Source organism: Marmota monax, unplaced genomic scaffold (assembly GCF_021218885.2).
Source record: "Marmota monax isolate L192 unplaced genomic scaffold, Marmota_monax_Labrador192_F-V1.1 WCK01_AAM20220418_F8-fsc00015, whole genome shotgun sequence".
In the NCBI taxonomy this organism is placed as follows: Eukaryota; Metazoa; Chordata; class Mammalia; order Rodentia; family Sciuridae; genus Marmota; species Marmota monax.
In genome coordinates this window covers 9,715,339-9,734,070 of record NW_026692194.1, presented here as the reverse complement: position 1 = coordinate 9,734,070, position 18,732 = coordinate 9,715,339, and the positions used below count along the sequence as shown (strand labels likewise).

Here is an 18,732-nt window from a genome sequence, read left to right as displayed (position 1 = left end):
ATATTTATAGAAAACCCCATCCAATGGCAACATATTTTTTTTTCAAGTATAAACAGAATATATACCAAAAGAGACAAGATTCTGGGCCATAAAATAAGTCTCAGTAAATTTAAGGGTTAAAATCATACAAGTTTGCTCTATAGCTAATACAATATTAAATTATAAGTCAATAACACAAAGGTATCTGGATAAACCTGTATCCAGATGCCCAGAGAAAAATAGATAAGGCACAAATTACCAATAGAAGGAAATAGAACAAAAAAGCATTTTAAAAAATATATCCATGAATTATCTGACGACTTCTACCTTTAGGAGTTGGTGCCTGATGTCATTCCTTTTGAATATGGACTGTACTTGAAGACTTGCTTCTAACAAATAGAATAAAATACAGGTAAAATCGTGTGACTTAAGAGGCTAAGGAAAAAAGATAATGTGCAGCTTTCTGCTTGTTCTTTTATCACTCACTCTGAGATGCTAGCTGCTATGCTGTGATGACAGTCAAGCAATATTATGCAAGTCCATGTGATGCGAACATGAGGCTCCCTGTCAAAAGCAGAAGACTCAAGCCACTAGCTGTATGTATGAATAATCTTGGAAGCAAATCCTCAAAACTATTCAACCTTTGAATAATCAAAGTCATCATCTTGGCAAACAACTTTATTGCAAGTTCGTGACAGACTCAATCAAGATTTACCAATTAAATCGATCCCAAATTCATGATCCACTAAAACAGAGATGATTAGTGTTTGTAATTTTAAACCACTAAGGTTTGGAATCATCATACTGCAAAAGATAACCAATAAAAGAAGTATCATCACAGATGCTAAAGACAATAAGGGACTATTATAAAAAATTTTAAGCTCACAAATTTAAAAACCAAAATGAAATGAACAAATTCCTTGATGAACACAAACTACCAAAACTCATTCAAGAGATAAGAATCTAATAGTAGAAACTTTCACCAAAATTTTTTTAAAACTTTCTAGTAAACAACTCAGGGGTTCAAAGGAACTACAAATAGAAATTCCATAACTTCTAAAAAAATGATGATGAGAAACACTACATGTCAGTATGTATAAGGACAACATCTACAAACTACTATACTGGATAAATGTTTGTGAGGGGTGTCCAGCACCTGGAGTGCCGATTTCTCCCAGGCTAGTGGCCAAGTAAAATAGGGCAACAAGAAAATAGGAAGTTTATCTACATTGAACTCTTTTGTAGAGACTCTTTTGCTGACAGTCCTAAAATCAGCCATGGTGAAGATTTCTGGAGAAGCCCAGTTAAGATTTTTTTGTGTGTGTGGAGGAGGGGGTGCCACTACAACATGACAAATTTAATTCAAGATTTTACATCAGAATAATGGGGAATGAAGGAAGTATAAAGTATGTAATTATACATACCATTAACAATATTTAAATATGGACTCTAGGTTAGAAAAGGTATTATACCATAATTAAATGTCCTGCTTTTAGTAAATGTACTATGGTTATGTATAAATGTATCCCTGTTTTTATGAAGTGTATGCTTAAGTATTTAGGGATAACAAGAGAGTGTGTCTATGGTTTAATTTCAAATGGTTCAGGAAAATACTGAATAGATATGCTCCCACAAACACATTCCACACTCAAGAATAAATCAAAGGGGGTCAAATGTAAACTGATGAATTTTAATAAATATACTAGAATTCTTTGGTCACCCTTGCTACTTCTCTATAAATATGAAATATGCAGAAAACATTTTTAGACAAATAATGTTTAGATTGATATAAACAAGCTGCTTAAACTGGGAGCTTTGGCCCACACCTTTAACTCCAGCTATTCAGAAGGCTGAGACAAAAGGATTGCAAGTTCAAGATCAGATTAGGCAATTTAGGAGGACTCTGTTTCAAAATAAAATTTAAAAAGGGCTAGGGAATGTAGCTCAGTGGTGAAGTGCAGGCCTAGCATGCAGGAGACCCTGGATTCAATCCCCAGTAGTCCTAAGTAAAAAAAAAAAATATGAAAGCTATTTAAGGAAGGTACAAATTAGAATTGTAACTTTGGGCAAAGGTCATTAAAAATTTCATCCAATTCTGATAGCTGCAACTTTTCTAAAGGATGTTAGCAGATGCAGACACATATATAAAGTATTTCCCTCAAAAACTGCCTAAAACTAGGTGTAACAGGATTCCTTTAAAAAAATAATAATAATTTAATGCTACTTTTTCAACTTTTCTAACCACTGTATGAAATCAAGTAGTATTTTTTTAACTAGGTAATTCAACAATTGAGGAAGGAACGGTAGGTTTTTCTTCCATATGTAATAATGAATTTTAATCTCTACTTTCTGTGATGGTCACATGAATTAGAAAGTAAATATAATCTTTCACTAATCACTGAACATTCTGATTAATTTCATCTTCTGAAACTCCTTGGGACAATTTTCATTTAGCAAGTGGATTTGATAATGCACTTAATATTTTTGAGACATAAAGTAATTGCTAAGATATCATCCCTCTCCTTAAACAGTTACGTATGCTGTGCTGGCTGGGAGGAGTGAAGGGGACAGGAATGAGTGTCATGTTCAGAGAGGAAAAGTCCACACTCAAAATCCTAACCTAAGATATCTTCCTACAACGTGAAAGGAAAATATCCGGGATTGGAATCAGCCTGAGTTTAAGGGAAGGTGATGCAAGATTGTGGACAAGTTTTTCAACTTGTCTCCCCTGATCTGATTTCCTCAACTATCAAAACCAGAATATTTTTCTGCCACACGGCTGAGGCTTGAGATACTATGCCTGGAAAACACTCTACAAACTTCAAGACCTTGCACGTGTTACTAGTGTAATGAACTCCGTATGAGAATGCTAGAATCGGAACAGGTAATTAATTCCGTTGTTATTAAGATTTCCTACAAAACCTCGCAGCTAGAGGTGCTCAGGTACCCCGGATTCGGCAGAGGAACAAACTGAGGTTTCCCCCCCAAAGCAACACAAATAGCGGGGGCTTGCGGGTGACCAGCACCGAACCGAAGGGGGACGCCGCCTGGCGAAGGAAGGCGGCGAGAGTCCGGCTTCAGGGAGCCGCTGTCCCCCCAGCGTCTGGGACCCGTCCCGCGCTGTCCCGCTGCATCCCCTCCGGTCCGGGTCGCTAACCCCCGCCCGTCGCAGACTCCGGAGCCCCGGGCGCCACGCTGGAGGCTCTTTTAGCGAGAGTGCAACAACTGGGCGAGTACCTGAGCCGAAATGAATCCCTCATACACAGTTTTCGCCCGGTTCTGGGGCAGAAACAGCGGGAACTGGCGCAACAGACTCCCCTCCGTTCCCGCCATTGCGCCACAACGCCGAGCATGCGCAGTTCCGCCGGCGCCCGCTGGCCCCGGTCCCCGCAGCCAGTTTGGCGGGAAGAGCTGGGCTTCAAGGGCGGAAGTGAGCATCCAGGCCCCTGAGCCCCATCTGAGCGCCTGGAAGAAGGCTCTCAGGCCAGGCCGCACGTCCGGCCGCTGGGGATCCTTCTAGTCTTGATTGTTCAAAGAAGCTTTTGGTGATTTTATTTGCTTTTATTGAAAGACTGCTACAACTTCTGGGTTGCATTTCCTCCAGCACTGATGGATTTTACAGCCTGCATGTTGGACCAGTTAATGCATTCCCCTTCTTCGCTGTTGTTCTCATTCAAGAGTGTCACCTATATGCCCTCAGCATGCACTATCACTTATTCTGTATATAATAATCAATACATTATAATACATTCAAAATATCACGTACATTGCAGTGTAGTTCTATGCTTTACCATTTTTAATCAGATATTATATTTGAGAGACACATATAAATTGCTGAAAATTCGAGTCAACCTCTATCCAACTCAGGTTTTGGTGTACCACAAATGCAAACACATAAGCCAAAACATAAAGAAGTTTGCTGATAGATTAGATAAACTTAATTTTTCTCTGACAGCCCTTCCTATAGGTTTTTGTTGTTGTTGTTTTGTTTTGTTTTGATTTTTTTCCTAACTCAGGAATGGGATCTATTCCTTTTTACTAAGGGCTGATTAAATAAGAAACTTATTAATATTTACCATATAGCTATTTGATATTCCTATTAGTAATCAATGCATCACATTTTCGAGTCCTGCTGTGTGTCAAACATCATTATAATATGCCAATGGTTGTGCAAAGATAAATAAAATACACCCTTTCCATCTGTACTGCCCTCAAATGAAATTGGACTTTGGAAGATTCTTTTTCATTTTCAGTACCTCAACCCTCACCACCACCAGGCTTCCCTGATGGAAATTCTACCCTTTATTCAACATCATTCTCAAATGCCACCTCTTTTTGGAACTCTTTCTTATCTTCTGAAAGGTATTGCTCTATATATGTTTTAGGTCCTTAGGCCAAAGTAACTCCATTTTGAAAATCAGCATCTGCCCACCCAGGCATGACTTTTGCTTAGGCCCACCCCAAGAGAGTCCCTAACTGCAGAAACCACAGCAAAGATGCAAAATAATAATCACGGGATCAGATGGTTATTTTTTAACTACTCTATTGTACATTACTATGTAGTTAAGTTTTTCCAGCAGGTTGCTGCACCTTGTAGAAGGGCAGTCTGGCAGATATTCTCTGTCAATAAACCTTTGCTAGAACTCAGAGATGTGCCTCTCATAGATATTTGCGCAGCTACCCTAACAATATGGTTTCTTTCTTAGTCCCTGATGATAGTATTTCTTGTATTACAAACGTTATCAATAGGAAATGCTCATTTACAAATTCAACTACCATAAATAGTGATTTGGCTATGTTTTGCTTAAGAACTAACATGATATCTAGTAAATTTTCTGGGAATTTCTAAGTTGAATAAGTTAATTGTGAGGATTCAGAGGCAAAGGCCCAATGTTTTTTGGCAATTATCTACATTGAAAAGAGTGAGATGTAAGATTACAGGGAAAAGATTGCTGTCTAGAAGGTTGCCTCTCACCATACACCAAAATCTTGAACTTGACTCTTGATCCTAGGTTTCCAAGTGTGTGTAATTGTGCGAAATAAATTTCTGTTCTTTATAAATGCTTCAGTTTATGACATTTTTCTTACAACATCCTGAATAGACTAAAATGACAAATGGCAAATAACATTTAACATTTAGCAAATGGTGAATGAGCACCTACAATGCACTAGGCAAGAAACTATATGAAGACTTACAGATTTAATGATTCGACCATTACCCTAAGGTTTTCAATATGAAGTGGTGGACACTCATTATCATCATCAATTCATACATGGTATGCCGGCATCATTATTTACAAAAAGCCCAATAAAAATCAACTACAGAAAATACTCACTAATTTAAAGATCAGCCAAGGAACTACTGTTACCATCATGATAACATGATTTCAAAATTGAAATCTCTGACCAATAATATGAGGATCATATTATTGAAATCACCAAATTTCAAGCTCTTCAAGGCATCCTTAGGCATGATTTCTTTAATACACTATGCCACAAAAGATAGTAGTATTTAAATGCCATTAACTGTGGGAAAATATATTACGTCATGGAAAAATCTCAAAACTGTTTTTTTTTTTTGCAGGGTGGGGGCACTGGGATTGAACTCAAGGGCACTCAACCCCTGAGCCACATCCCCAGCCCTATTTTTTGTATTTTATTTAGAGACAGGGTCTCACTGAGCTGCTTAGCACCTCACTTTTGCTGAGGCTGGCTTTGAATTTCCAATCCTCCTGCCTGAGCCTCCCTGAGCCATTTTGATGAAAGAAAAGCACAAGTTCTGTCATGGTTTGTTTACTATTGTAACATTTATGTTAACATAAGAAAACATACTGTGTTGCTAGTAGTGGTTACATTTGGGAGGGAAATAAGTTACAAAGAATAAGCATAATAGCCAGAGGAGACTTTCATCTGTTACATTTAATTTTCTTAGTTTAAGCATTTGATACCATTGGGAAAACAAGATTTAAAAGGAGGAGGGGGAGGGGGAGGAGGAGGAGAAAAGTAAAGCAGGTCAGTGGATCAGTGGAGAGGAACTGTGGACACCTTTGTTTCCACAACTCCAAACTCTTTCTTAGTTCATCTTCAGTTAGCCTAGTTGCATCTTATACTTTCTTCTACTTGGAAAATTTCTTCAGGATTTAGTTGATCTTGATCTCATCAAATCTCAAACACAGAAATTCAGATCCCTGTATGGTTTTCCTGAGTTCCAGCTTTACATGGCAACAAGGGTTTATCTTTGAGACAAGGGCCTTAATGTACCATCGCCTCTTCATCTCAGGCCCCAAAGTCTGTTGTCTCAACAGCTATTGTTCAAGAAGCTCTCTTAGATTTCTGTCTTGTGGCTCTTTCAGAATTTAGAATTGACAGCAACTTGGTCAGATGTGTTCCCGCCTTGCTTTTGGGTTTCAGCAAGCAAGAATATCTCCAGATAATTGAAATCTACGTTTGCATATGCAGACAACTTAAGAATCCTGGCATCTTCATCAGAAAGGTACAGAACTCCTCCAGGGAACCCTCTAGATAGAGTTGGCTCCATAACAGCTCCTCCATGATGTCTGGTGGTACTCAGGCTTGCACTTCTTGAGCTTTCGGGAGAAGCTTAGTCTGCAAAGGCCCTGCACCTGCCTATGGCTGAGTACTGCCTATTTTAAAGGAAAATTATTAGTGTTAAAATTTCTTTTTTTTAAGACAAATTTTAATTTCACAGGTGTACTAAAATTAATTTGTATTTTGTTGCTTAACTGAAGTGAATATGACCTACATAAAAATAAAGAATAGAAATCAGATATATTGGTAACATTTATAGGAAGCAATAAAAATCAATTTTCAACATCTATACAGTAAAGAAATATGCTTTGAATAAAGTAAGAAAGCAAAGAAATTACACTTTTCATCCTAAAATGTCCTTCAGTTTTGAAAAATAAATAAGATTTGGTTGTGTCCTAAGCCATGCCTTTACAGACTCCTTTGTTGATACTAAGTACTCCTTTGTTGATACTTACTAAAACATATCTATGGAGAAATTAAATAAGTAACAAATTATCTGTAATAAAAAAAATGTTTGATTTTATAAATTTTTGACAAATAGTTAAATTAACAAGAGTGAATTGCATTTTGTTCTAGAATTCAAAAATGATTGTATACATATATATTTTTAAATTAAAAATTCAATTATCTTTATAAAAATTTAGCAAGACTGGGCTGGGATTGTGGCTCAGTGGTAGAGTGCTTGCCTGACATTTGTGAGACACTGGGTTTTTGATTCTTAGCACCACATATAAATAAATAAAACAAGGTCTATCAACAACTAAAAAATTTTAGCAAATAACTTACGCTTTTTAAAATCTTAAACATAAATAGTCAATATTAGCAAGTCTATGGAGAAACAAATATAATAATACATTGCTGATAGTTATTTGTAATGGTAAATGCTTTTAAAAAGCAATCTACTTATAAACATAAAATTTAAAAGTGGTGTTCTTTTGTTATTTGTTTTTTAGTAAATACCACTTATGGGAGTATATCAGCCCCCCGCCCAAATAAGTGCAGAACTCTTTATGGAAATAGGAGACAATCAAATTTTCAATAAGCTAGAAATGGTTAAGTTACAGTAACATGATTGAAAGTCTAAAAGACATTTAAATTGTATGTATATGTACAATAGTGGTCCATAAAAATATATACAAAATATGATTTGTGAAAAGAGAAAAACAATGTCAAGATGAAGAGAAGATGATATAATTAGTTAATTTAAAAAAAAAGGGTCTTTCACTTTTCCATGTAAAACAAATTACTTAACAGTACTATAAATTTTTAAAAACAAAGCATTAGCAAAGATTCCTAGAAATGTAAATGCTGTCATGTTTCAAATCATCTATTGAGTTGTAGGAAACACTTACAATGAAATGCTTCACAATTTTTTCTAAATATATGTTGGGAGTTTATTGCACTCCGGTAAGTATATATCAAACTCACTCCCTCTAAAGACAATATAGAATTTGAAGACACAAAACATTCTTATTTTGAACACTTCAGGCCTAATGCATACAATTATACTACAATTGTAGTGTACAATTCTGTAAATTTTGACCAACATATACATTCAATTGTAATTTCGATAGTTATCGCTAGATTACCCTCTTGAGAAGTTGTACCAGTTCAAGTTGTACCAGTCCACTTTCTCACAACAATTTATGAGCCTTTCTACAGCCTTGCCAATTCAGATGTGTCATCAAACTCTTTGATCTTTACCAATCTGTTGGTGAAAGTAGAATTGCATTATCATTTAAAAGTCCATTTCTCTTATTATGGTAAAGGTGAAACTATTTTCATTGGTATAATCTCCACTTATATTTCCTTTTCTGTAACCATCCGTACCTTTTTTGTCTTGGCTCCTTTTTTTGTTGCAGGTTAGTCTTCTTAAATATGCTTGACCTTTGCATAAATCACTTAATTATCTTTAAAATCCTTTGCAATTCTAAAAATACGTTCCTGCGAAATAAATGGACTAAAAAACAATAATTACAGCTAAATATTTATTTTCTGAATGAAAATTTTGAAACACTTGGAAATTCTTATTCACATTATCAATGACTCTGCTTAGCAAGAAGGTGTTTCTGAAATGTAAGTAGAATGCCAACACTGGATATTATTACAATTTTGTCAACAGTAGAGAAGATAGGTTGATCATGTACCTTTTAAGTTGAACAGTAAATGCTTCCAGGAAATGATGCCGTGAAATTATGAACTAATTACTGCCACAGGAGAAGAATTTCATGTTCACTGTGGAGTGAACAGCAACGAAGAGTTGAGGCAATACATCTTTACATAATGTTTTATGATTTTGTTTGATGAAATGAGAGTTCCTAAAATCTTCAAGATGCTCGCTCGTATTCAAGTGATGTACACAAAAACCATACAAACCCAGATGTGATAATCTGTCCTGTAGGTACCTATCCTTCAGAAATTATTATCATTTCCAAATTCAAAGTAATTTTAAATGCATGCACATATATAGTTATTTCAAAATAATAAAGACATTTTAAGTAACTATTGGAAATTAGCAAGACTTTGAAAATATTCTTCAAAATCTTGTTTTTAATTTTTTTTTATAAAATGGATATACTTTTCAAACACTCTGAGTAGAATTCATTTAAATCTTATTTTCCTTTAAAGCCTCCCCCCCACCAAAAAAAAAAAAAACCCACCACACACACACACACACACACACACAGGAAAAGATATTAGGGAAGGGGAAAAGACATAAAGGAAAATATATCATATTAAAAATCTGACTGGTCAAAGTTTTACAGTTGGAACTCTTATGAAAACCTGACTGACAAAGGTAAAAGATGAAAATGCACAAGTTTTTAGATATCTTTAGAATAGTATTTAGTCTGGTGAATAAATAAAACATCTAGGGATATATTACTATAAATATATATATATATATATATATATATATATATATATATATATATATAAAATACATTTATACAAACTGTAAAGAAACGTTATTGTTTCATATAAATTATTATAATGTAGAAGTTACTGTATACATTTCAAATTTGTTCAATTTTCTGAAAGTGATATATCTTACCTTGGTGTGCACTGTTTGGTAGAAGGCACAACCTAAATTTTATTATCTTCTATTATTCTGAACCTCAGAAAAATAGTGTAGATTCATAATGTAAAAATTGAAGAACTCCATTCAATAAGCAAATGAGTTCACCCAACAAAGGTAATGCCCCATAGCCAATCCCCTCCTCAAAATAGTCTTAGTTTTTGCTTAGTTAATTTTCAATACTCTATCCAAATGTAATTTCATGTACTGTAGAGAATATATTGAGCTCAAAACCATAGTTCTTAAGTATCCTAAATGTAACAACAATCATATCAGATATGACTATGGATAATAAGGTACAAAGAAGAGTCCTTGGGAGAGAGAGGGGAAGAGGCAAGGACAACAGGGAATAACAGACTTCTTCTAATGAGCACACTCAAAACTCAGTCAAGAAACATTTTCTGCTACTAGAGAGGGGCTCCGTCTAGTCCTTATGCTTCCAGTTTCATAATTGTTATGAACAAGTAAGTGTTTCGTATTTCCTACTATTCACTTTTCCAAATGGGTAAGCACTGGAATTTGGATTGCATTTATCCTATCCTTCCCCCACCATTGGATTTTGTATGGGTGGTTGTGTGTGCATAGGCAGGGGGTGGTAGCAGTGTTATGGTTTAGATATGAGGTATCCCCCAAAATCTCATGTGTGAAACAATGCAAGAAAATTTAGAGGTGAAACAATTCGGTCATGAGAGCCTTATCCTTAATCAATGCATTAATCACCTGATGGAGATTAACTGGGTGGTTAACTACAGGTAGGTAGGGTTCCACTGGAGCCATCTCTCTTTGCTTCCTAGTGGCTGCATTCCTTGCTGCTTTCCTCTGCTACACCCTTCCATCATGATGTTCTGCCTCACCTAAGGCACAGAGCAATGGAGTTGGCCATCTGTGGATTAAGCTCTGAAACCATGGGACCCAACTAAACTTTTCCTCCTCTATAATTGTTCCTGTCCAGTCTTTTGGCCAGAGCAGGGGAAAAACTAATGAAAACAGATAGTGACCAAAGGAATCTAAATCTAGATTCTAATGGAGAGGACATGCCTCACTGGAAGATCCTGAAATTGGAGAAGAATGCAGTGATGACATGCTGTGTTGTCCCCTTAGGAAGAAGAGTATGCCTCATGCATGGGAAGAAGAAGGATATTTGGTGGAGAGAAGTAAGCTAGAGGAGAGACTCTTTTGCACTCCTCAAACTTATTTTCTCTTTCCTCTGGGCCTCAAACTAAACCACACTCCAGCCTTTCTTGCAGTTTGATGTGGCCAAGTGACTGAGTTGTAGCCAATGCTATGTGGGTGGCTCTTATAACTTTCTATACTTAATTCAACATTTTCTTTTCTTGCCCACTAGCTTGAATCAAAGGATTCTGAGGCTCTGGGGGATGATAAAGGCACAAGATGGAATAAAGCTATGTCTTCCAATTGAATTGATATGAGGGAGAAATAAACTTTTTTTTTTTTAATGTGAAGGCAATGAAATCACATGGGTTCATTTGCTACACCAGCATTTAGTATGTATTACTATAAAACAGTGGGTATCAAATTACTATGGAATTTAGATTTCACTTGAACTTCTAAAAGTAAAGTAACAGCTTGATTGTAAAAAGTCAAATATTTATACCATGCCCTTTGGAACTATTTAAACTCACATTGAAAATTTTAGATGGCAACAGGAATATGTGCAATTTAAGAATTTAATTTGGGGGACATATGACTGAAAATGTTTAAAGAAAACTGCTCTGAGGCACCACCATTATTCTTCAGTTTATTCCTATGAGGAAACCTAGACGATACTGTGCAGATTAAGAATCCACACTCTGACACATCCAAGAAAGCCAGAACAACTAACCTGGGTAAACAATTACAAATTACTATTTATTAATTTTTTTTTCTTGTACCACTTCTGTTTGAAAACACTTCATTAACCCCATTTTACTTAGGAGAAACAAAATTGAATTTAAGAATACTTGGTACTACGGATGAGTAATATATTCGTACCAAGTTTCAGTAACTTTTTTTTTTGAGCTTGCTCTTGACTTTTTTTAACCTCTTATTTCCAAAGTGAGTAATTTTAAAGACTTTTAACTCAAAAGAAAAAAAAATTGTTAAAAAGTAAAAAAGAAAACCTTTTAAAAATGAAAAGTTTTTAAGCTTCTAGGTAAAGGTAGTTTAAGCTTTTTAAATATTTTAAGTAGCAGTTGCAATGGATGACTTCAATGGACTGAAGTATTAACATACTTTCATTGTTTAAGGGATCTAGAAAAAGATATTTGTGTCAAAAGTTAATTTTCTTCTCTCATAATATAATCAATTTTCTATTGCCTCTGATAGATTTGGTTCATTATCAAAATACTTTAAAACCTGTATTATTTTGCTATTCAAATAATTTTAAAGAAATTTTTGCATTTACAAAACTTTAACATCAAATAATAATGGCAATAAAACAGAAATATATATCTGGGGCTGGGAATGTGGCTCAAGCGGTAGCGCGCTCGCCTGGCATGCATGTGGCCTGGGTTCGACCCTCAGCACCACATACAAAAAAAAAAAAAAGATGTTGTGTCCGCCGAAAACTGGAAAATAAATATTAAAAAAGGAAAAAAAAAAGAAATATATATCTGAGGCACTCAATAATTACTTTGTACCAAATCATCCTAATGAACTTACTCCATGAAAGAAAACCCTATTTTAGCAACTAAAATAAACTAATGATTACATTTAAATAGTTTGATTACTTATCTTTTCAATAATCATGACTACTAAAAACTTTTTCTATTAAAAATATAGTCAATTATGGACATAGCCAAAATTATTTTTTATTTACTGAATCAAAAGTGTGTGTGCATGTGTGTGTGTGCATGCCTGTGTGTGTGTGTGTGTGTGTCTGAATTAGATTACTAAGACAAAAGAACATAATTGACCTTATTTATCCAAATTTGGAAATCTTTCAGTGAAGTTTACCAATGCTTACCTAACCTCCACTATATACTATCATTTTCAGGGATGGTATGCATTGCAGCTCTCCCTCCCTATAAGACTGACAAGTATTGTCCCACCCAAGAATGCTGTCCATTGACAGTGTTTACCTATAAACTCTTTCCGTGTCTTTGCTAAAAAATTAGCTGACTGGTCCAAAGTCAAGCTCTGTTTCTAAGGTAGAGCTTATCTAATGGCCACTCATGAAGAGGTGTAAAGGACTCTTCCTTTTGCCACATGGGGTAGGGGTGGGGTGACTCTGAAGGGCTATCTCAGCTTCGGAGCATCTCCTACAGTCATATGAAACTTTTGTGTACCTCAGCCATGATCCATCTTCTCCCTCTATTAAGTCCTGCTTCGTTCCCTGCCCCTACAGGTGCTGTTCACACAAGAACTTCTGAATAAACTCCCTCCTAATAAAGTTTCTCTGTCACAGTCTGCTTCACAGAGAACTCAACTTGTGGCCATTATTAACTAACATCTGAATAAATACATGTGCAGGATAGCTGTGATAATAATCTAATAAGGATGATTACTTTCAGCTGTTAAGTTTTCAAAAACACTTTCATGCATGTTCTGTCATTTGGGCTTTCCAGTTACACTGTGAAGTTGCAGGAGCAAGGATGACTATGCACATTTTACAGCTTTTTAAACCAAAGCTTGGAAAGAAATGACTCCTGGATTCAAGGCAGATATTGCTATTCATGTTTTCTCCAAATTTGCTTCTTTGCTTCTAACACCACTTTTCTAAAAGACTTTTCATTCACAATTATTATAAAACTCTAACTCAAAAAAGTTTTGTATTTCCCTAACTCAAAAATTGTAGTAACTTTATACTCGTCTTGGCAACATGAAATTCCAATACCATACCATATGCAGATTTTTCTAGATGGTATCCCCAAGCTCATTGCCCACATATACATAATTTGCCTCTGTCCTTTCTCGTTTTCAATTATTGAGCACCTGCTATAAATGAGACATAACATTTCTTGAGAATATGATGTGCCAGGTATTTTAGTAAATTTTTTGTATGCATAACTTCATCGTATCCCTGTGACAACTCTATGATTTTATTTCTATCACTTCCATTATATAAGTGAGGAAACTGAAGCTTAGGGAACACAGGCAGTATGTCACAACACTGGGACTCAAACTCATTTTGATCTACTTCCAAAATCCATGCTCTTTGCCTCTGTACTAGAAGAGAGAGGAATAAGACATGATTGCTGCTGTCTAGGATTTACTGTTTAGTACAGGAAGATACTATAACACTTATAATAGTTTTATTGTGATATAATTCATATATCATATAATCTGCCCACTTAAATTGTATAATTCAATCATTTAAATAAATTCAGACTTGTGTAGCATCACAATTTTAGAACATGTTTAGCCCTCCAAAGAAAACCTCTACTTATTAGCTGTCACTTCCCATTTCCCTTACCTCTATCCTGAGCCAATCACAAATCTGATTTCTCTTTCTATAGATTTACCTATTCTCTACATTTCATATGATTGGAATCATGGAATAGATGAATTTTCTTGACCATCTTCTTTCATTTAACATTATGTTTTTGAGGTTCAGCTATGCTGTACCTTCTCTCAGACCTCAATTATGATTGAATATTATTCCATTGTATGGATATGCCACATTTTATTTATGTACCCATTGATTAGTTCACAGACATTTTGGTTAAAACCTTCGATAAAGCATTAATTTCTAGGATATATAAAGAACTCAAAAAACTTAACACCAAGAAAACAAATAACCCAATCAATAAGTGGGCTAAGGAACTGAACAGACACTATACAGAAGAAGAAATACAATTGATCAACAAGTATATGAAAAAGTGTTCAACATCTTTAGCAATTAGAGAAATGCAAATCAAAACTACTCCAAGATTTCATCTCACTCCTGTCAGAATGGCAATCATCAAGAATACAGGCAACAATAAATGTTGGCAAGGATGTGGTGAAAAAAGATACACTCGTACATTGCTGGTGAGACTGAAAATTGGTGCAACCACTATAGAAGGCAGTATGGAAATTCCTCAGAAAATTGGGAATGGAGCCACCATTTGACCCAGCTATGTCACTCCTTTGTTTATAGCCAAAGGACTTAAAATCAGCATACTATAGTGACACAGCCACATCAATGATTATAACAGCTCAATTCACAATAGCTACACTATGCAACAAACCTAGGTGTCCTTCAATAGATGAATGGATAAAGAAAATATGGTATATATACTCAATGGAATGGTATATGTTACTCAGCTTTAAAGAAAAGTAAAATTATGGCTTTTGCCAGTAAATGGTTGGAGTTGGAGAATATCATGCTAAGCAAAATAAGCCAATTCCACAAACCAAAGGCTGAATGTTTTATCTAATATGCAGATGCTAATTCACAATAAGCTCGGGGAGTATTAGGGAGGAATAGTGTTGCCTTAAATTAGGTAGAGGAAAGTGATTGGAGAGAAGGTGGGGGATAGAAAAGATAGTAGAATGAAATAGACATTATTACTCTATGTATATATTTGACTAAGTGACCAATATGATTTTGCAACATGTACACAGAAAAATGAGAAATTATATCCTATCTATGTGTGATATCTCAAAGTGCATATCTCAAAGTACATAAATGCATTCTACTGTCATATATAACTAATTAAAACAAATAAAAAAGAATAATCCTGATAATAACATTCATATCTGAGATTTTATATGGATGTATGTTTTCATTTCTTTTGGGTATTCATCTAGAGAGGAATTACTGGGATGTATAGTAGTTTTAGAGAGATTTAACCTTCTTTAAAAACTGCCATCCTGTTTTCCAAACAGTTCACCTGTTTAGGTTTCCTCTAGCAGTTTATGAGGCCTCCAATTTCTCCACATTCTCCACAATAGTTGTTATTATATTCCTATTTGTTTACAGCTATCTTAGTTGGTGTGAAGTGAAATCTCATTGTGGCTGATTAGCAGTTCCCTGGTGATTAAAGATTTAAGCGTGTTTTTATGTGGTTATTGGTCATCGGTATATGTTCTTTTCAGCTTATAGCTCCAAGCATGGGACCTTCACACTATAAGCAAGCTGGGTAAGTATAATCCGGAGCCCCAGTATTCTGGGTCCCTACAGTTCCTAGAGGGGAAGCTGTAGGTGTGGGTAGGGATAGTGGAAGAGAGCCTGTAACTTCTCAGCTGTACGCACTAGAATTTAGGCTTTGCAACTTGAAGCTATAAGGGGTAGCCTATCCCTTCCAGTGGTATAGGATCTCCCTTGTCTGTGAAGTGAGGGAAGTGAGAGCCACATCTAAGTGACATACATCTAAGTGGATCTTCCAAGAGACTGAGCTGGAAAGCAGGGAGGGAAAGAGCAAGTCGTGGCTCAAGTGACACAGTCAGCTGTTATTATTGAAAATTAGTAGATTTTCTTGAATAGATATTTCTTCCTTTAAGAAGAAACCATATGTCTTTAACATCTAGAGATATTAAATGTTTTCCTTTTTTAAAATAATTTTCACCAGTTGTGATTGTTTTGCTGTGAAACAGGCCCCAACAGGTCTGTCTGCCTCTTTTTCAGAAGTGGAACTTTCACTTGATTATATTTGAGATGCAAGTAGTTAAAGGTGGGTCGTAGGAATCAAACTGAGTGGATCTATGTGTAGACTCAAGTCCACTAATGTATAACCTTGGGCAAATTACGTAAGTCTTCTGTTCCCCTGTTTCCTTCTTCATAAAATATGGAAAAATAAAATATATGCCTTATTTTAGTCAGGTTGTTTGTTTGTTTGCTGCTGTGACCAAAAGGCCCAACAAGAACAATTTTATTTGGGGATGCATGGTTTCAGAGGTCTCACTCCATAGATAGCCAATTCCATTCCTGGGGGCCCTAAGTGAGGCAGGATATCATGGCAGAAGAGTGTGGTAGAGGTAAGTGGCTCAGGACATGATCAGGAAGCAAAGAGAGGGACTCCATTCACTAGATACAAAATGAAAACCCCAAAGGCACACCCCCAATGTCCCACCTCTTTCAGCTACACCTTACCTACTTTCAGTTATCACTCAATTAATCCCATCAGGGGATTAATACACTGGTTGGGTTAAGACTGTTAGAACCCAATCATTTCACCTCCAAGCCTTCATTCATTGCCTTACACATGAGCTTTTGGGGGACATCTAATATCTAAACCATAACATACCTCTAGGACTGTTGCGAGGATTAATGAGATGTATGTAACATGGTTTAGCACATTGCTCTCAACAGATGTCAGCAATTATCTATAATAATGATTTTAATAGTAGTTATTATTATTTTTATGCCCCACCAAGAATTAAACATGAAAGGTTTTTTTTTTCTCTTCTTCTTCTCTTTCCTACTAAAAGTGATGCCCACAGAGAACTAGTTACTGAAGCACTGAAGTTAGTTCCTCTTCCCAAAGGGAAATACCTATCTTCTGGAGTAGCTGAGACACACACACACAAAAAAAAAGTCAGAATGTGTACTTTGCTACTTTACTAGATAAAAATATAAATTACCCAGTGTGTGTGTGTGTGTGTGTGTGTGTGTGTGTGTGTGCGGGGGGGGGGGGACATCCAAGGGTAGTAGATCCAAAATCACAAGAAGCAGACACCTAAACTGGCTTTAGTGTGATGCTTCTGTGGTGGGCAGGGTGAGGGGCAGCAGGCAAGGAGGAGGATGTTTTGGACACTATATTGGAAGAGCCAAACCTTAAGACTCTGGGAGGCCACTAAAACTAATACTGGCAGAACTGAGCCCTGATGGAGGCTATTTCTCTCTCCAACTCTAGAGCAGCCTGAGTAAAGTGCTGCATTAATGGCAGATCTGTATTCCCCATAGCAGTGATTTCCAGTCAGAACAGTGTTGATCCCCATCCTCAGAGGACATTTGGCAATGCTTGGAGTCTTATGTGAGGAGTGGCACCACTAGATAAAAGGCAGAAATGTTACTTAGCATCATACAATACACAGGATTGCCCCTATTTAAATAATTAACCAGAACAACATGTAAATTCTTGAACAATTGTGTAAGATTATGCCTATGTTGAAACAGTTCCCTATCAGGAGGTGCATTCCAGTTCAGCTAAGCTTGGTGATCAGTCTTATTTACTACACTTATCAGACCCTATGCTCTCCCTACTCGGTGCATATGCCAGCCAGGTCTGGCTATATTATTCTGAGCTAACAAACAATTCCAAACTCTCAGTGGTTTAATACAAAAAAAAATTCATTTCATACTCATACTATATTTGAACACATGTTGAAATGCTCATCACACTGGGACTCTGGCTATGAAGACTCCATTCCAACGAGTGTTTATTCAACCAACTGGCTTATACAGGGAAATCATTTCTGCTGACATCTCACTGGCCTAAATAAGTACCAGTGACACTTCTTCCTTCAAGGGAGCAGAAATGTATATGACAACTCTGTGCTTAGAAGGAGAATAGAAAATTTGGTCGACAGTTCTCAGGAATAATACAAAGCAAATATCCTTATGACTATCCCTTTCAGATGGCATAAGCCTCCAGAAACCTTGGAAAACAGGGAGAAAAGAGCAAAGAGGGAAGTGTTGTTTTGTTTTGTTTGTTTGTGTATAGCATGGTATTTAAGGTTTACTCTAGGTTATTACAGAGACTAACCCACAAAATTAGAATTATTTTATATTAGACAAAGGTGCCAAAATTATGCATTGGAAAAAAGATAGCCTCTTCAACAAATGGTGCTGGGAAAACTGAAAATCCATATGCAACAAAATGAAATTAACCCCTATCCCTCACCATGCACAAAACTCAACTCAATTTGGATCAAGGACCTAGGAATTAAACCAGAGACTCTCCTTCTAATAGAAGAAAAAGTAGGCCCTAATCTTCATTATGTGGGATTAGGTCCCAACTTCCTTAATAAGACTCCTATAGCACAAGAATTAAAACCAAGAACCAATAAATGGGATGGACTCAAACTAAAAAGTTTCTTCTCAGCAAAAGAAACAATCTGTGAAGTGAACAGAGAGCCTACATCCTGGGAGCAAATTTTTACCCCTCACACATCCGATAGAATACTAATCTTTAGAGTATATAAAGAACTCAAAAAGCTAAGCACCAAAAAACCAAATAACCCAATCAACAAATGGGCCAAGG

The 18,732-nt window shown here is 36.0% G+C and overlaps 1 protein-coding gene across 3 annotated transcripts in view; it reads right to left on the bottom strand.

Moving 5' to 3' along the window:
- Fancl (FA complementation group L) overlaps window positions 1–3,321 on the bottom strand; it is a 62,734-nt gene extending 59,413 nt beyond the window's left edge. For all 3 annotated transcript variants that reach the window (XM_046423622.2, XM_058572966.1, XM_058572964.1), the window contains exon 1: window positions 3,217–3,321. In XM_046423622.2, coding sequence (XP_046279578.1) covers window positions 3,217–3,312 — 96 coding nt within the window. In that variant the 5' untranslated portion in view covers window positions 3,313–3,321. The remainder of the gene's footprint in view (window positions 1–3,216) is intronic.
- Between the last annotated feature and the right edge of the window lie 15,411 nt (window positions 3,322–18,732).